The sequence below is a fragment of the Trichoplusia ni genome, chromosome 15 (assembly GCF_003590095.1).
Source record: "Trichoplusia ni isolate ovarian cell line Hi5 chromosome 15, tn1, whole genome shotgun sequence".
In the NCBI taxonomy this organism is placed as follows: domain Eukaryota; kingdom Metazoa; phylum Arthropoda; class Insecta; order Lepidoptera; family Noctuidae; genus Trichoplusia; species Trichoplusia ni.
Genome location: NC_039492.1, coordinates 7,089,179 through 7,109,168, shown reverse-complemented (window position 1 = coordinate 7,109,168; position 19,990 = coordinate 7,089,179). Strand labels below are relative to the sequence as shown.

General features: G+C 39.0%; 1 protein-coding gene across 1 annotated transcript; it reads right to left on the bottom strand.

Annotated features, from left to right (window-relative positions):
- Positions 1 to 1,545: 1,545 nt before the first annotated feature.
- Positions 1,546 to 3,754, bottom strand: LOC113501420 (zinc finger protein SNAI2-like). The gene is made up of 2 exons (XM_026882549.1): positions 3,293 to 3,754; positions 1,546 to 3,011 (listed from the first exon to the last, which is right to left on the bottom strand). Exons 1-2 carry the CDS (start codon positions 3,459 to 3,461, stop codon positions 2,050 to 2,052), a joined length of 1,131 nt encoding a protein of 376 aa, XP_026738350.1. The 5' UTR covers positions 3,462 to 3,754; the 3' UTR covers positions 1,546 to 2,049.
- Positions 3,755 to 19,990: the final 16,236 nt, after the last annotated feature.

The window sequence follows — 19,990 nt, the reverse complement described above, 5'->3', positions numbered from 1 at the left end:
CGAGAGATCATTATCTTATTGGACAACTTTCGTACCGTAAGCGACATGATCTGCGTTACGTTCCGATAAACTTATTGGATTATGTTGTCAATTAAACTTTAAATGTTTGTTCATTGTATGAGTCAGTGCTTTACATGCCGCATTACAAGCACTGCTTCGTGTTGTATCGGAACGGCTACGTTTTACTTCTGACTAAAGCCTATTGGGAATTCAGTGGTCAGATTTTATCTCTTAGTTTACATATTGCAATAAGTTTTAGAGAATCTTGATGTCGACATGAATATGATCGCTACATATTTAAAATGAGACAGTAGTATAGTCATCGATATTTTTTCTACTTTCCTTAAATTTAAAGTTTAATGTGGTAGACATTTCCTCGTAACTTGTGTAGTAAGTTTTAGCAATAGCAATCTAAAAGTGACTTTCATGTTCATGTTTAGGTATACATAGTTAAAGAACACATCCATGTGCTGAAAAATATGTCACAACGGTATCAAAAGAAGACATTTAGTAATTCATAGGAGAAACGTAAGTGTTTAATCATAGATCTGAATGTGGCTATTTACAAAAAAGTAAGACTGTTAAACTGGCTACTTAGATATTAAGAACGTCAAGCGAGACTCTGGTATCCAGTCCGCTGCCTCATTATGTGAACTGTTAGTTGTATTTTCTTCTAACTGCCTGCAACTAGGAGAGTTACGTAGTTATAACGGTAGCCATAATTTTTGAACATTACTGTTTTGCCTCCACATAGGTGCTTAATTGTGGGTAATCTGCTAATCTCCGTCTGAAAAGCGCAGATCATGAAATATTCTAGGATGCAGTTATGATGACTTGTATGAATGTTGTGTTTTCATTAATTAGGGATAGGGAGGTGGCGCATGGCGCAGCGGCGGCGGTGCGGGCCGGGTGGTGACCTCGTGGCCGGGTGACCGGCGGCGGCGGCGTGGCGCCCACCGTCTAATGCTCGACCCACATCAGACCGGTGCTTTGCGCTATTGTCTCGATAAACTCGCTGCCGCTAAATAACCACTTACCGAACCACAAATTGTGTTTTAAGTAGACGCGACGCGGACTTTGTTGCCTATTAAAACATTGCTTATAGTTTAGGTTTTGATGCGCCATTGTTTATTTTGCTAGAACTAATACAAGGTTACTTATAAGTGATTACTAAGTAACACTGTTTTTTTTAAATTCATGATAACTCTTTTTGTTTTTTAATATTGCCTTTTCTAATTGGATACGATAATTAAAGAATCATAGTTTCTTATAAAGAAAAGTTGATGAACTGCCTTCAACATTTAAGTTCATTCACCTAGTTATTATTTAATTTTAAAGAAATCATGGAACATTAACGTTCTCTGAGATGAAATCAGAAAATGGCAAATATCTGATTCCGCAGAAAAAAATATGGCTATATCTAAAATCTGCTGTAGATGACTTTTTATGACGAATACTTAATTGCTTTTTATTGGATGTTTAAAACTGATAGTGCCCAGTGCGCAGGGGAATCAGAGGGTTAGGGAATCATAAAAATACAATAACTTCAGTTTATGACATGTTTAATTTTCTGTGTATGGAGGTAACAGAAAGGAACGCAATTCGACAAACGGCTTAACTATAGCCTCATTGATAAGTATTATTTTAATACAATACATTAAAATAACAGCATAATGTTATACTTTCTTCAGAATATATTAATCATTTATACTTAAGGCACTTTGTACATGGCTTAGGATACGAATATATTTTTAAAAAGTGTATGACACTCGGCAAATGCCATATGACTAGCGAAGCCACGATCGACGTGACTAAATATTACCTTACAGTAACTTAAGTCTAACTCATTTTAGAAAGTCTAAATTTACATTGGTCCCCTATACTTGAAACGTAGAAATATAAATTTACACACAATGAGATTTAAAGATTTACAAAAATAATTTAATTTTAAATACTATAACTAGAGCGTCTTTAAGCTAGATGCGTCGTCGCTTACATTTAGAGAATGTACTAAATACGAGATCGAGAATCCTGCGGGGCTCAGTCTTTTCAATAGGCGTGCACAGGAGCGGGCGGCGGCAGCGGCTGGTGCGAGTGCGGCGCGGGCAGCGCCTCGGGCCGGTACTCGTAGGGCGCCGCGCCGGGCACGCCGCACCCGCCCTCCAGGTGCTTGCTCAGCAGGGACATGCGCGAGAACGTCTTCCCGCACCCTGAGCACGAGTACTTCTTTACGTCTGAATGGGTTTGAAGATGAGCGCGCAAATTCGACCGGTCTGCGAAAGCGCGGCGACAATGATGGCAGGAGAATGGTTTCTCTCCGGTGTGAGTGCGGATGTGTCCCTGCAGCAGCCATGGCCGCGAGAACGCCTTGCCGCAGAGATGGCACTTGCACGGCAATGTGTGAGTACGAATGTGCATCTTGAGTGCTCCCAGCGAAGTGTAAACCTTAGCGCAGTACTTGCAGCTGAAAGATTTCCGTGCCAGGCTTCCTTCAGCCGCGGCACAGTGGTATTGTTGGTGTTTTGAGAGACCAGAATATGTTGAGTAGGACTTTGCGCAATCGGGGCACTGGTAACGAGGTCGTCGCGGAGCCGATACAGATATTCCTGAATCAGAGGAGACTGATCCAGGTGAGCGTAAGTCTTCAGGGCAAGGTGGCGGCGAGACGGAGGACGGTGGTGAAGCAGGCGAGTAGTGCGCATAGAGTTGCGGGTGCGCAGGTGGTGACAATGAAGGCGCTGCCGGGTACAGCTCCTCCAGCGGGTAAGGAGCGTACAACGTCGGCAAGTAGGCGTACTGTGGTGTGGGGCGCGCGAGCTCTGCGGGAGCGGGCTCCAGTCGTGTACGACATGCGGCCAAATACTCCAATTGCTGTTGAGGCCATTCGCGAGGTTCCATCTTAACTGCTGCAGTTGAAACGGGTGATGAAGCCTTGCTTGGGTAGTTGCCAGTTTTTGATAGGTCTTCGGGTTTAGTACTAAGATTTTCTGGTTCATCATTTTCCGTGTCACCTGTAGACAATATTAAACAAAGATTAGTTATAGTTCTATAGCTATATTCCGACTATTTAAATTAAGTTATTCACTAAACAATCTTGTATTTATTATAATGTGTAAAATTACTGAAGTCTCATTTTTATTATGCAAGAAATATATTTGTTAAACTTGTATCAAAGCTTTGGGTTTAAAATTTTAGAGAAAGGGCATTTTATCCAATACAAATGTTTCAACATTTTTGCGAATGAATCAAGATGATTTTAAAAAAATAGTAATCACATAAACACGATACTTACAGTGATAATCGTAGTAAAGTCGCGTGGCCAGGTGGGCGGGGTGAGGCGGCGTAGTGGGCGGTGTCGCCGGCCGCTCCTCCCGCACCAGCACTGGCCGCTTCTTCAGCGGACAATGTGCGTACTTCTTCGTCATCAAAGCCCGAGTGGTCTGTGAGTCCTCCACGAGCATCTTGCACAATATTCACTAACACTTAATAGAGTTCTTCAAAAATATGTTTATAAAACGTTTCACAAAATCACTATAATCGTAACAGTCCAAACATCACAAGTTGTCGTCGTAGTCGCGTAGACGGCGTAGTGTTCGGGGCGCGACAGAGGTGTACGTGCACTCGTCGGCGTCCTGAGCTCGAGTGGTGCGGTGAGGGAAGGCCTCGCGCTTATAAAGCGCTCCCCGTCAGCGGCGCGGCCAGGTGGCGGCGGGTAGGCCTCGCACGTGCGCCATACCCAATCGGCGGAGGGCGCGGGGCCGCGGCCAATGGCGGCGCGGCGCGGCGCGGGGCGGCCGGCACCTGCGCCTCCGCACCCGGCGCGCCGGAACCGCTGCCTTCAGTGCGATATGCCCAGCTTCTCCATCGCGCCGGTATCAACGCTCTCGCTGCAAATCAAACCATTTTTTGCACTAAACTTGGGGTTAAGCACCTTTGAACTGAACCAATGTCGTTTTTTGAAATGCTTCTGATACCTTTGTTCGGTTCCTTCTATTGTAAATTCAACTTGACGACATCAGCGGCAGCTGAACGACGTTTCTTGTACCAAATCAGAAATGCAAATAAAATTTGCCATTTATAGGCCTTATGAAAATTATAGATACCGATGAACGTTACAAATAGAGCTGCATAATATAATTGACGACCAGCACCGTATATTTTTGCTATAGATGTGCCTTCTTTTCTAAAAGTTATTAATTTTAGTTAAAATAAAAGTTTTCTTTTTTAAATAAGCATGCAAAACCCACTTATCTTAATAGCTACATACATTATCAATATCCCGAAAAATATATTAATCAACTGTAAGGCTGAAGTTTACCTAGTAGATAGGTAGAATACGATATGTTTTACAAGTTGTCGTTGAGATAAGATATAAGTTATTCATAATTCAATGTAAGTACCAAAATAAACATTTCCATCTCCGCAAGCCGCTTGAGATATGATCAGTTTCCGTTACTTCAGAGTGAGTTTCAATACAGGAATGTCAAATTAAATACCTATAGCAATTTGCAATGGATTGTAGGAATAAAAGAATAAGCAGTTTGAGAACACGCGAGTACACGCATGGATAATATTACACAAATTATATAAATTTTATTTATTGCGTACCTGTCATTAGACTGCTTGTAATTTTAGGTACTGAAAAGAAATATGAGTTTTCTACGTGAAGTAAGCGACGTCAAGGAAGTCATTGAGTGCAAGTAGTGACGAATATTAAATTACGACGAAATGCAACAAAGAACGCGTCTTACGATACGTCGCATTTAGGATTCGTAGATAATGAAATCTGATCGGAAAGCAACAGTAGTCGGAATAGTTTAGACGCATAAGTACGACCTAGTTAGCCAAAATGGCATGTCACTTGAAACCGCGATGACACACGACTAGTTATTATAAATTGTTTGGACTAAGCTATCGGCTTCACGACCTTGCCCTCCTTCCTGTTAAGAATCGTTTCCTTTTCAGTTTTTTGCCACTCAACCAATGTTACATAAGAATAAAGTCTTATCGCACCTAACTACAAGTACACGGCAAGAATATTATTTGCATATCTCACACACACTTCATACACTTGCCTTTTAAAATGATCGGAACTGAAGATTTATAGTCATACATGTTTAATAGCTGCGTGTTATATTAAAAGTAATGTTGATTCAGCTTTCATGTATCGAAAGGTATTTGAACAAGTACAGACAAGTTTCTTCAATTATTTATCGAAGTGATACTTGTAGAGCTTATGTATTAGTACAGTGTGTTCATCGGAGTATCAGAGTATCAGAGAAGCAATACGTGCATTATGTGTAATTCATGTGAGACAGGAGCTTTTTATTATCCATTTTACTTTACATTAAAAAGAGAGCAAACAATAGAGAACTACCGGAACATTCAAGATGCAGAATCAAGATGTCCACTGCGAAAATCACACGATCCGTTAGGATCAGTATTGTAATAATAATATTCGGCAACCGGGAAGGCTGAGAACCAGTTTATATTGCAGATCGTTAACAAAAACATTTCCTTGTGTGTATCAAACCAAACAAGATATTTTTACAACCCCTTCCCAACGCGGAAACATAAAGTCCACAAAGTCTTTGTGATATTTTTTATGCTCCCAGTGTTAATTCCCACAGGTCAGACTGTTCGCTGGGCAATTTGGGTTTTCTCACAGGAACAAGTTCACAGGCGCAAAAGTAAGGTGCTATCTGCATGAACCGGTCGAGTCGGCTAATATGCACTAATACAGAGCATCTCTCTCTTGCTGCGGATAAAAACCATCCGATCAGCGTCTGCTTAGGTACGTGCTAAATCACAATACATGAACCTTGACCGTGACGTTGCCGATTGTCACGACGACATAATAAGCGACTTTTTCTTTTGTTCTACTTTTTAGAGTTTGAGGACATAATTTTCTTAAAATGGGTTACGAGTTGGAAAGTTACTTTTCCTCCCGAGAGCCGCGGACCAAATTATGTAGATTCGGTATCGTAATACGGAATATACGTATACGGAATTGGCGTAGTTCAAGATTACTAAGAAGACAGCAAGAGAGAGTAAGAGAGAAATTTGATTTAAAAATTGTTTCATCACAAAAGAGATTTCAGAATACAAAGGAATACGATTCGTATGAATAAGCAAGGCCATCAGGAATGATTTCACCGTAAATACTGCTGTGCTTGCAAGTTCAACGTTCAAGTTGGTCATCGGTATCATGATGACGAGGAGCACGGCGCGAGGTGAAATGTACCTCGTGACTCAGCCCGCATATGTGTCAAGGGATCGACGTGTAATTGACATCAACATCTCGATTGTATTTAATAAATCTGTGACTAATCACTTCGATCGATCGTCAACAATAATACCCGGTAAGGCGAAGTGATACCTCTTCATTATCGTGTCATTACTTGCTTTCGGCACTGTGAGTGGTGGGAGCGGTGGCTCCAAGTGCCAACGACAAACAGATCGTCACTCATTAACTAATTATTTTGGGTCCCTGTGAATGAAACGTTATCACCATTCACGCCTGGGAAACGTAAACAAAACAGCGGAAGATGGTTGATGGTAAACAACATTAGACATCGTTTTATTGAAATAAATATAGCATTGATAATGGACAAGTACTTAATGAGCACTCATTATTAAATTAAAATTGCCTTGCTCCTTTAATCATCTGCTATATTGGTATCACCTTGTTTACATCGTTTATTAAAATAACAAAAGTTTCTAAATAAGTTCAATTGAAAGTACTACTTCATATTAATTTGTTTGCGATATAATCATCAGGAATGGTATCTGAAAACTGTTGTTCGTAAATGGAGGTAATGAAGTATTATGTAATAAATGCTAACTAGATACATGGGTGTGATGATATGTTCGTTGTGAACAAGTGTGATGTGTGTCGGGTGTCGGGGCGGCTGCGCGGCGGCCAGGTGCTCGGCCGCGGGGGCAGGGGCGCGTGCGTAACGGTCGCGGCACGAGCGCAGGGGCCGCCCGGCCGTGCGCTATGCCGCCAGGAGTATGGCGGAAATAGCGATGGACAGGGGCGCCGCGCCGCCCGGGGCAGGTGGTGCCATACTGCCATACAGCGCTCTCAATGTCACACAATTGGCGGTTAATTTCTCGCATACATTACATACAAATGAGTTTTATATAGGTACGGACTATTTTTAACCTTTGGCAGGACTCCGATTAACTATTTTTTTTTTATTTCATATTTTTTGTTGTTTTAAATTAATACTTTAATAAATTCATTGAACGATCATTGACGGTTGTTAAACAGCTGTTAGTTCTAATTAAGACATAAATCTACGTAATTTTCTGCTAAAGGCAATGTCTTAGTAAGACATAAAGTTTTATCTATTATATCCAACCATTATCTGCATTATTATTATGACGAACTAACGACTGAGACCCATGGCACACCTGAGTGATACCTACCATTGTTGTTGTATGGATTTGTATCATTGTTTGTAGAGCTTGCCTGCACATAAAATGTTATACAAAGCGTAGGCACCCACGAGCCGAGTCCGACCCTGCATTGTATTGAATCAGTGCACAGCTATGCCAGCAGCTGGCTGCGCGTGCAGAATCACATGTCTGTACCCGAATCGCACATCTGCATGGAGCCGCCGTCCCGCAATCAAACGCCCTAAACGCCAAACCAACCCCTACTAAACTCCAGCGAAACAAGAACACCTAGTGCCTTTTGGAAATATAACCGACACGATTAGGGTCTCCCCCATTCATTGTTTGCATCCTCAAAAGCAAAAAGGTCATAAGTAGAGGTTCGTTCGCAGCATCGCTGACATTTTGAAAGTAAGACGTCTGTATTTCAGTTATTACGTCGCGGCATGTAGTATAGCAAAGATCAACTTTAAGATCCTTAATATATGGTTTGAAATCGGTGTACTCATAGGACTTTGGTAAAAATAAATATTAGTCTTTAAAGTTCAAAATTGTACCGAAAATTGTCCTGCCCTTACACCATTTTGTGCCCGGCAGCTTTGCCTGCAGGTAGGTGAGTAGTTTAATTTTAAATAATGGCATAGCTGTAGAGTTTTCTATATAAAGCGCACAGGGCCATTCAACGCTTTTATAAACACTTTTAATACAGATGGATTGAGCGTTGTACAGGGTGCTCTACGTCTGTGGGTATGATTATTTATTACATTCCAGTTTTGACTGGCGCACATAGTTCTTATAATTAAATTTAATTAAAATTACTACAAATCGATCAATCAGAATATCAAGTAAAAAGGATTAAAATAAAATAAATGATAGTATTGGATAATATACGTTTAAGATAGTTGTATTAAATTTATTATTTCCATTATTTTCCAAAATATCCACCGTTTGTCGTTACTATAATAAACAAAAAACTCATTTATTTTTAATTAAGATAGTTATGAATGTAAAATACTTCCATTTTACTCTACATAAATTAATTTTACCTGTGCGAAAATTTATATTTTCTCAAATTAATGTAGTGAACAGTGAACTAGTATTTTGACAATAATTAAAGGAATGTTTGTAAAATAGTACATGTTATAAATACATCACGCTGTATAGTCTGTCGCAGCAACAGCTGAGATTTCGGCACACGCTACGCGGCCGGTGCGTCACCGCGCACCGACCACCTTTCACCCCTCGCGCATTCCCTGCGACAAGCGACTTACGGCCTTCTCGTATACCAACTATTTATATCGGCAAATGTATAGGTACGTACATACTTTAACGAACTTTTACCTATTAATATTATAGATTTAAATAAATATTCATGCATAGTTTGTAATTAATGACAATTGGGATGCAAATAGAACTAAGATGTAAATTTTTATCAATGTTAGATTTAAGTAATTCACAATTTGAGATTATTTTAAGTTCAACAAATTATTTTCATACTGTGATGGCAGAACTCGTTAAATTAATATTTATTATTTACACAACACATAATTTAGTAATACAAAAATATAACGTGTAATAACGTTCTACAATTGTTTAGAATATACCACCTGAGTCATGAGCATCTAAAGCACATAATTAAATATTTATGAAGTGGATTATCTTCAAGTTAATTAGCGTAAGTCTGTAAACATCTTAATTAGCGTAGCACTACCTTTCTAGTTTCTACATCCCTACTAATATTATAAATGCGAAAGTAACTCTGTCTGTCTGTTACGCTTTCACGTCTAAACCACTGAAATGATTTTAATGAAATTTGGTACAGATATAGAGTTGACCTTGAGAAAGAACATAGGATAGTTTATATCTCGGACTTTCGAAGAGTTCTCTTGGAAACGCGATATAACCGACCTCGACGCGGGCGAAAGGCTAGTACTTTTATAAAGTTACAACTACAAGACAAAGTGATCAGTTTTCTCAGTCCTATTGTCACCTATACGACCAGTTGCTGCTGCCAGATTCAGCTGACAATATAGATATTTAAAAGGAAACATGTTCTCAAACGTTTTTATATCAAATAGGCACGCTTTTCAAGCGTTAAAATAATCTACAGACTTTAGATGCACGGCTCTAAAGTGTAATTCTCATGGCGAAGAATCGGTAAGAAACTACAAGTTATTCTTTAAGAATAAATACATGTTAATAGAATACTTTACAAAATTTAACTTTAATTTCTCATATATTCTCAAAGGTTTTTATTTCAGAAACTATAGCGATATCTATAAGAATAGAGCCTTATACAAAGATGCTCTAAATGAACAGAACAATAATGTTCATCTCCTAAATAGGATGACGTCACACTCCTGACATGTGCATCTTGTCTCGTCTAAGTATGAAATTCATTGATTCCGTTACAACGTGTAACAATAAAATTGCAATCTAGGGAAACAGAAATAGTCAGTTTCCCACATTCGATATTTTTTTACAAAAATCTCACCGTTAAAGATTTTTTTTGCATTTCTTAGCCCGAAATAGTATTTATAGTGTTACGGTACGAAGGGGCAGAGGAGACCTGGGGTCGCGGGGACAGCTGCATCCAATGCGCCGGCGCAGGCTCGAACAAGTAGATCATTCGGTACAGGATTAACAGAACCGTAAGTGACGAATAACGGTTACATTGTTATTTTTTATCTGCTATAAAACGGGGCACTATTATTACTTCATGTATAATTTCTTTAAGGTGTGTACATAGTTCCGTATTGACAAAAGAAAAACCGATCGCTTAGGGTCACTTAATAATATGTATTTGTTTGTTAAGCAGATAGAGGTTAGATCTAGATGTAGGTTACGAGTGCAATTAATAATTCACTGCTTCTAAATACGGATATGGCAATAACGACACTCATATATATTTTAGCCTCTATGAGCTTTTGGCCCTGAAAGTTAATTAGGTAACTGTTCCATTGAACCGGCAGTTTGTATGCATTTAAACACAAATATCAAATGAAATGTAATTACTTTGAGCAAACGTCGGACACACCCGTTCCGGGACACCTTTTCATTTAATCAGAACTTGTTTGCACACCTAACAAACGGTGTTTTGTTCGCGGAGGGCGAGCGATCCGCGCCCGCCGAGCGCTGCATAGCTGCACCCGAACACCGGTTGATTTAGCGTCGCCATCTTTTGATAGATCCTTTTTTATAGGTACTGAAATTTATTAAAAGCGCACCGAGGGTGCGCGTGCGCAGCGACAACTGCCGAGATTGTTGCGCACACCTGGCCCACGCGCGCTCTACATGAACACACACAAACACTATGTTGATGTTCTTTTGCATATCGTTATAATTATCTAGTTTGACAATAATATTCTATTTTTATGATTTTATAAATTTTAGAATTGTTTTTATGGAATCTACGTTGTTTAGGACGATCATGTTCTAGAGCCATCTCCTTTGGGCAATTAACGTTTGTTTCGTGCACCGATGCCATTTATGAAACAAAAGAGCAAAACAAGAGTTGTGGTATTTGCAATATAGTAGTGAATTTAATACTCATGTTGTCATATTAGTTAGTGGCAGGGACTCACTGCTGAGCACAGCGTTAAGTGCAGGACCACACGGCCAGCGCTCTTGTGCTCATAGCGCCAGCCACACTACGTCACTTTGTTCAGAGAACATTGCGTGCGTTGGACGGTGAGCGGCGACGCTGCGGTCCTCGTGTAAGCTAATGTTGATACGTGTCATGTTATCGACCGCCCACCGAGCTCGACTATGTGGTCTCATACCCTATCAAACTGTACTTTACCTAGCATAGGTACTACGTGTACACAATTACTAAGAGGATATTTCGCTGACCCACAATGATCCTTCACCACAAAGTCATTAATGAAGAAAGTTACAAGAAAGCAGAAAGTTTATGTCTCAATTTAAAGCTATAATCGTTTACACGAATATAGTACGAGTAAAATCATCCAATTTTGTGGCTGTGTAAGTATTTATTTACAGCTCCATCATCCCGGACGTAAAGACGCTGTCAAGAACTAGGTTGAACGGTACCAAAACTTATTTTTTACATAATAAAATCTTCGTTGTGTGGTTTCGCGACCACGGATCTGAACAATAACCCACAGTAAAAGTAAAGGAAAATATTCGAAGAATTTACAGTAATTTCACCATGCCCACCAATTAAGACATTACAATCTCCTCAAACTAAAGTAGGTATTATATTGGGTCTACCCAGGTAGGTATTATATTGGGATACCCCTCAGCAACACAATTATATCATTTCACTTACACGAAAGAAATTGTTAAATATAAACATACATGTCCGAAGCACACAATGCTCTAAAGCAAGTATCTTGTTCTGTATTTCCACGTTAAACACGCGTAATGTATCATACAAACCATTGCTATTTACTAGTTTCCCTAAATTAAACAACACCAAAGGAGCCTTATAAAATTAAAGTAAAGTAATTTCTTATTGGAATTCTTACAAAAACTTTTTTGTACAATTTCTTCATTGTCTGTCCACGAGGTCGCCACATAATTTATTAAATACATTTTTTTCATGAGTACAACTAGATTATCATATCTCATGTAAACTGAATAATGTTTATGTGAACTAGTTACATTTCTTAGTGACTTTTTGCACAATTTACAAGTCGGTATAGTCCAATTTAATGCAGCAAGCCTTAGTTTGTATATGAAGAATATAGTTAACTATACCGTTTCATTTCAGAAGTCAGAAAATTATGAGTTCAGCGATCAAATCAATTTCAGAGAATTGATCTAAATGTGGATGGAGGTCGGGTCCGCGGCTCGGCGGGTCGGCTGTTGCAATGGGTGCCTTTGTCCGCGAGGCATCAATGTCGTCCTCGTTGCTGGCGGTACGGGTATAATGCGGAAACAATGCGCGGACCACATTCGTGCATCGCGACCGCGACCGTGTCATGTTCGGCTGCGGCCCGATGTTTGTGCTCATAAAGTGTCATTATGGTAACAGTACCTCATTGTTGTTTTCGGCGATGCCCGTCTCCCTATTTTCTTCGCTCGCCGTGTAAAAGCTCGGCGCGTCACGGCGAGTTATAACCAAAATGGGTTACGACCGACTCTTGCGAAACTTTTACGGGCCATCGTCTCCGTTGAAATCTCGTTCGGTTTAATGGCCTTCGAATTTTAAGTGCTAAAGAAAGGTAAATCACTTTGACGTGTCTTGAACTTAAATCCGTGATTTGAGAAGGACTGGATATTTTGGGCTCGTAATAAATGACGAGTGGGTAATTTCATGAAATATTAATATTTAATAAATAATAGTATTTTTCAGCGTACATTAAATATACGGCATATGTAAATTGCAGTGTAAAGTACTTGAAATCAATACTTAAGCTGAGCTTTCCTGAAACCGTTCAACAATATGGCCACGACATATGTATATTAAGACACGACTAGATTACTCCCATTCTTAATCCTGATGAAAGAGAGTTGTAGGTTGGCTTCCAACCTAAATTATTAATGAATGGATCAATAGAAGTTACAATGTATGCAGGGTCTGGTTACAACTTCAACTGTTGTTTATTGTTACATAATTCTCTCTCGTACATTGTCATTGACCTCTTTGCTAAGCCTGAGTCAGGAGTTTTGTTGCGATATGATTTGGAATCAATTACAAAAATTGATACCGAACTTGTGTTGTTGTTCGGTGTCCTATAACTACATCGATTGCAATAAAATGCATCTGAATTCTTATTGCATATTACTTGTTTATTGTAAGTAATAAGACCTATTCATGTATACAATTGTATAGGCATCCATTACTAACATGAACTTGCTAGATGCATAACAGTTGATTAGTACTAGATAGTCTTGTTGATAGACAGTTCAAACATTATAATCAATTAATGTGAGCAGTGAAACAATAGAAAGTCTCTTGTAACCTACTTTCTTTTTACATCCTACGTACCTGGAGGAACCCCGATATTGCTTTCAATTCTGTTTAAGCAAATTATAAAAGAGTCGAGGTTATTATTAGCATTGTGATTACAGCTATTGTTTGTGAATCATAAAACAATGATTATTGAAAATCATTATGAAGATGTCAGCCACTGATCAAAGTTATAATAACAAACGATAAAAGCACGCTTGAACAAGCAAATATAATGGCCTTAATGATATGGAAGACAATGGGATGGTTCCTCTGGGTGCGCGGGCGCGACGTCGCGCGTCGACTGCGGCGCAAACGCACTTACGCATTGCCACTTGACTGGAACTTGACTCGCTCGAATAGACTTGACTTGAAGCTAAGATATACCGTCCCTTTGTATTACTAATAGTTATCAAGATATTTATCTATGTACAAATAGTGAACATCCGCCATTATAATGTTACATCTTCGAACCACTTTGTCCTAGATTATTTCCTGGTAGAGTCGGGTTGTACAAGAATGTTGCTCAATTTTATTTGTAACTAATGATTAAATGCAAAATGAAATGTCAGTACGTAAATCTCTTTTGATTTATTTCCTTTTTTTGTGAGGGGATGATGAGACGTTATAGTTAAGAGCTCCGGAAGTAACGCTCAGGGAGAGTCGCGGCGCGTGCGCGACACAACGCAGCGGAAGCGGATATGAGAATTGCATTCAATAAATCTAAAGTGTAACCAAATATCTTAAATATCACTTTATTGTATTACTACTTATACATCTTGATGGTTATGTTAAAACGTAGGATAATAGAACCAGATACATTTGTTTGTAAACCCGTCGTGTACTTTTTGTTAATAATAATAATTTAAAGTAAGCAAAACCAAAAAAAAAGGCACCAACCGAGTTATAATAAACTTAACGTTCGGCGTCGAATGGGTTTACATTTGATTAATATAAAAGTGAATTTTTGATTATTAATAGGAACAGGTTGTTCGAGTATGGCGCGTAGTTGAATGGAGTATAATCAGCGCTATTGAGGAGTCGTCACCTGCAGGACTCGTTGTTATTGTGTGGCGGCAGACTGTAGCCGCGGGTCGCGACGCGAGACTTGCACTACTCGGCCAACCCAGCCCGGGGTGCCGTAACTGTATTTCTTTCTTCTTAAACAGCTTTACACTCCAGTTGACAATAGAGTTTTACGTACCTACATTCGAAAAGACATCTCGAGTGTTTTTAAAAAAAATGTCTAAAATACATAAACATGAGCAGTACTTAAAGCGAAAACAAGAATAATTTCATACCTTCTAAGTTCTAGATTAAGTATGTCACATGATAACAAATACAAATATCTCGGCAACAGTTAAAGAAAACTCATCTTCGAATTATAGTCACACCAACATACTTGCAAGTAAAATAAACAGCCAAGTTATTGTCAGAATAACGGTTTTCATGTTGAACATTCATTTGTTATCGAGTATAAGGAAGAAGTGTATTAAGTAGTATAAGGAAGAAATGTATTAGGGTCTTAATTTTATCAAAATAGGATAAAAACATTCAAGGCTTTGTTATCAAGTCTCTTAAAGGTAAGACAAAAGGTACAAAACGTTACATAAAATCGCTTAGTTTACATAATAATTACTGCTTTTGTTGTTGGTCTTCAATGGCGAAGAAAATGTGCGCCCTACTTATACTTGTTTCTATTCAAATTATGATAAATGCTCGGACCCCAAGTCCAAACCAATACATTCGTTAATAAACCGGTTTGTTTACATTTTATAGTCAACGCAAAAACAATAGTTCCGTATGTATTTATGAACTAAACTGTAGGTAACATGTTTTATATCAACATCCAAAATAAAAGTTTTCAGAATTCCAGATAATTTAGCCATTTATTTAATGATATTATGTCTTTGTTATTATGCTAAGCATAAATGTAATTATTTAAAACCTTACAGTTTTATTTTTCGCAAGACTCATCACTTAATACCTTAATTAAGCAGGATACGCGATTCTAAGAATTAAAGCGAAATCTTAATATGTTTATAAGTATGGTTCTGTTTGTATGAAACTATAACACTCAAAGTGTAATAAGATCCGCCGATAAATCGTAGGATAAGTTGAGCAACCGCACCGGATATCGCGCCATGACCGGAAACACTTGTTTGTGCGCTTTGAGCCCGCAGGTACGTTCCCATTGCTGGCATACATACACATACGTCAGGAGTACGTCCCGCGAGGAGTTCCGCGGCTCCCTTTACATGAACACGTGCAGCATGTACTCGCACCCTGATCCCCTCGCCGCCGCACCGAGATCCGGATTTATTGCGACGTTCCTCTGTGAATGTTTACTCAAGCCTTCATTACAAAAGATACTCTACTTACCACCTAATGTACCTATTTCAACAAAGTAAATGTTTGACCTATAATTCTGATTCCGGTTCCTGAGTTTATATTTTTATTCTAAAGGGCTTTTATGTACAATATGAAGCAAGTAAAATGAAAAAGTTATGAGAGACTCACGTAGCAGGTTTGATATTATATTTTTACATTATAATCAAACGTAGTAACAGTATCTACCAAAGAAGAAAATGGAAATGATTAGTGTTAAATAAGTAAAGACCAAATTTCTTCCTCGGGTTAAGGAACATGTCAGTAATCACAACAATACTACGAGTTTAAACAATGTAGCAAGTTTACAACAGAATGAGGCCAACTCTGGCCAATCTCAGAACCTCTGGTTGCATCACTTACGACAAATAGTAATATATCGAGGTGTTCACAGATATTATTAATCAAACAATAGGCATTCCGTGAAACAGTGTGTCGGCAAGATTGTCGATAAGGGTCCGGTAGCGTAGCGGCGCAAACGACTCCTGGTGCGCCCGCGCCGCACTCGCATTGATTCAGACGCAACGAGTATTTCATGTTTATAGTTGAATGGTTCAGAATAATTGAAGAAGTTATTTATAAGTTTCCTCTTTAGAAGCGAATCGTGTGCGCGATCGGAGCCGGATGCCGCCACCCTTCGGAGGGCATGCCTTCACAAAGGCATTTAGTCTATTTAAAGACATCCTGCTTAGTGCGGGGGCCCGAGTCCGCTCTCGCACGTGCGTCAAGTGTCCTGCGCCCGCCGACCTGTCAATTACTGTCACCCTCACCTATCTGCGAGCTCGCTGCGTCTGTCTCTACTGATAAACTGACTCAGTCCATCATTTTGAATAGCGTCGCTCAGCACAAAGTGCAATAGCACAGGTTTCCACTCAATCATGCGATCGCTCGCCACCAAGCACCAAGCACGGCGCATGTTTCGTTTCGAATACATTCCGACCATCCGCCTATAATCATAAAGTGAAGATACATTTAAATGAGTGCAACATTGAAGTCTTTAGGAAATTAACTTGATTGGTATCCTGTTTCGCTCAATCAAACATGATATTGCTCAACGACGGCTAAATTTATCGAAGGAGTATATCTGACAATATAATGGAGTTGGAAACAATACTGAGCGATTATAAAGAGCAGTGGAGCGAAGATTATGGCGTTTGCATGAGACAAGCACAGGCGCGGCCGCCGGCCGACCGCGGCGGCTAATGGTTCGGAGCCACTTGTGGCGGTGACAACCACCTTCATCAATAACTTGAACCCCGAACAGTCTAAACACTGAGGTCATCATCCAGTTTTAGATGTTTAGCAAGAGAATATTAGATCCAATGTTTACCTTCAAATTATACAAAGTGAAGTTGTAATTATAATGCGACACCTACTGAAAAGGCTGCGCTCCAAGAAGAGTAATTCCGTGATAGTTTGTATTCTCGTGGTAAAATGTAAATCAAAGATCATAAACATTGGCTGGAAAAGCTTTGGGATAGTACGTTACGTTGTGACTAACAAGCAAACGCACCATAAAATTTAAATATCATTGTAAGGAAATCGTACACCGGCCGATATCGCGAACAAGATCGCTCTGGTCGTACATACATCTATCTGTTTATTGTTTATTTTATTGTCAGTGTCGCTCTGATCTAACAGGACATCAATACATATCGTAAAATTGGCAAACGTTATAAATCATCATCATAAGCCAGTCACTAAGCTTCGTCAAACACTTCATTGTAAATTCTAGCCTAGGTAGGTGTATGTACACTGACAACTACAAATAATGGTTTTCATTTGAAAAAAAAACGAATATTTGAAATCGCAAATAGCAGTAACAGTTAAAGTTGTAAAAACAAAACAACAATTTAAAGGTAGAACTCAAACAATAATTAGTTATCTTACTTAATCCAAGTGTTCCAATTAACCAAAGAAAATCGAACGTAAAGCATGAAATTGAAAAGTTCATAAGCCTAAAATTATCTATTACCGCTAAGTATTGCGGTAACGGCGATAACATTTGGGTTGAACATTGCGTACTGAGGTCGGGAGGATTTGTTCTGTACTTTAGTTATAGGATTAGACTGTAGGAGCGCGTCACCTGCGCAGGCGCTTCCCGAAGTGCGAGGCAAGGCGGTCGGGACGTCACATGTGATCCCACGTGAGCGTCGCACCGCGCCGGTGACAACCCTCCTTTACATCAAACAGAACGTTGACCCCGGCGCGCAGCTAGCTCCCCTCATGAAATTCAAAAATATCGGAACCATATGTTTTTGACCTTTCTCTTACTTTTATGAGAATAATGAGCTCTTCCGATTTCAGTCACGTGACAAAAACTGATAACAAAAATAATTTTTCTGTTATGCAAGTGTCCAAAATGATGCTTTCAGAACTTCAGAATAATTTTCAGATAGTTACGGAAAAATAATGTCAATGCAAAATAGTTAATATTCTTAACTATATTATCAACCGGATTATGCCTAAAATAAACTGTATACTGTTAAAAAGCAATAAAGAGCTTAACTTAAATGTTAATAGTTTAAATACTCATAAATAATAATCAGAGCAATTTGTATTAGTAGTCAACTACTGAAGCCTTCTTAGCAATTATTCGGTTAGTGGTCTGTGGTTACGTCGTAATTGAAACACACAACACTATCATTTGTTGATTAAAGTAATGCCAGCTATGTCGTACATCTCAATTTTCTCACAAGTTCAAACAATTGTAGCCGTTACTATCAACTATGATGTAATTGTTAGTGATTTATGAAAATAATCATCAGACTGGTAAGACTCGAAAATGTATAAGTATATACCAACTGACAGAAGAGATGTGAACAAATAACTCATGTAATTGAATCAATTAAAGAACGGCCTGTTTTCAAGGTTTTGTCTGTATTTTATTAAAATAACATATTCGGGCGTTATCTTCATCGTATAGCCAAATTAAAGTTAAAACATGGTAAGAAGCGAGCTAATTCCCCGGCTAATGTAGTACGCTGTAGGAGAGTACGTGACGTGCGTATGCGCATGAGCGGGCAACCGGTTCTCCTACCTCTGTACATCAAGCTTCAAATACGTTCTCTTACATAATAACATTTGTTTATTTTATGCAGTGCCCACCTTACTTATATTGCGGAGAACTTTTATGTTATTACAGATTTAGACGAAAATTCATACAAGATATTGACTAGGTATATGGTGCATGTACCTCTAATTCCTAATGTGGATGATTTTCTGGTTTTTAGCAGAGTACGATTTTTATACGACTAGATGACAATAAGATTTAAAATTATGTTGAAACAAAGCATACGTGAGGCACACTTATTGACATTTATAACAATTTCAAATGATTCTATTCTTAGAATGCAGCTCTGACATTGTTTCCGGCATCCATTACGTAAGTAAATCAATCGAGTTCAAATATCGCACAGGCCATCTCATTTTCTAATCGAGTCACTTGCATAATTGGACCGATTTGCACAGTGGCCGCATCGGGCACGGGCAGGCATCGACAAGCTCAGCCGCCGCTTACGCAATCACAATAATCGATGCTCCGCCGATGAAACAGTGAAATCAATGCTCCGACGCTGACGCGCAGCATCGCTTGAGCTATATTCATTGACATCATAACTTAATCAGATCTCATTAGCTGTTCAGGTTTGTCTTACGTAATCGTTACAGGAATTCTATTTCTTTACAATATCATTAACTTAATATTGTCGACAAAAATAAATATGGGTGTTAATGTGTCCATGATATTACTAAGCTAAAGTCGACTGTCACAAGCCAAGATTAAACAAAAACCATTTATTTTATGACAAACCGTAAAGATTAAGTTATTGTAGCAGATTAATAAGTACATAGGTAGTTAAGTTATAAACATGGGTAGTTTACGTCGAGTCGGAGTGGGTAAGTAGTGGCGCGGCGAGCGGAAGAGCGGGCGCAGGCGAGCCGCACCCTCGGGAGCTGCGCAAGCGCTGTTGTTTCTTGTGATTTAATTGTACCACACAGACGGTGACTCGTAACTGGCCTGTTTTAACTCGCTGCACAATTTCTCGCCACTTGGCAGCTACAAGTGTATGCAGACCTATACTATTTGCATGTCACATTCAATCACTTCAATTTGCCTACAGCCGCTTGCTCGTAAAACGCCATTAGCATTAGATAGAGTTAATTAGATCAATATCTAAAGGTGATTAATAGTCTAGGTAATATATCTAAGGTAAAGTATAATTGCAAAATGATTGTGTAAGTTATAAAGTATGGTTTAAAAGGTTATATCATGAAGAGAATAAG

Coding starts and splice junctions, on each gene's coding strand:
- LOC113501420 (XM_026882549.1), bottom strand. CDS start 3,461: ATGCTCGTGGAGGACTCACAGACCACTCGGGCTTTGATGACGAAGAAG. Junction 3,012..3,292: donor ACTTTACTACGATTATCACT/GTAAGTATCGTG, acceptor TATTGTCTACAG/GTGACACGGAAAATGATGAA.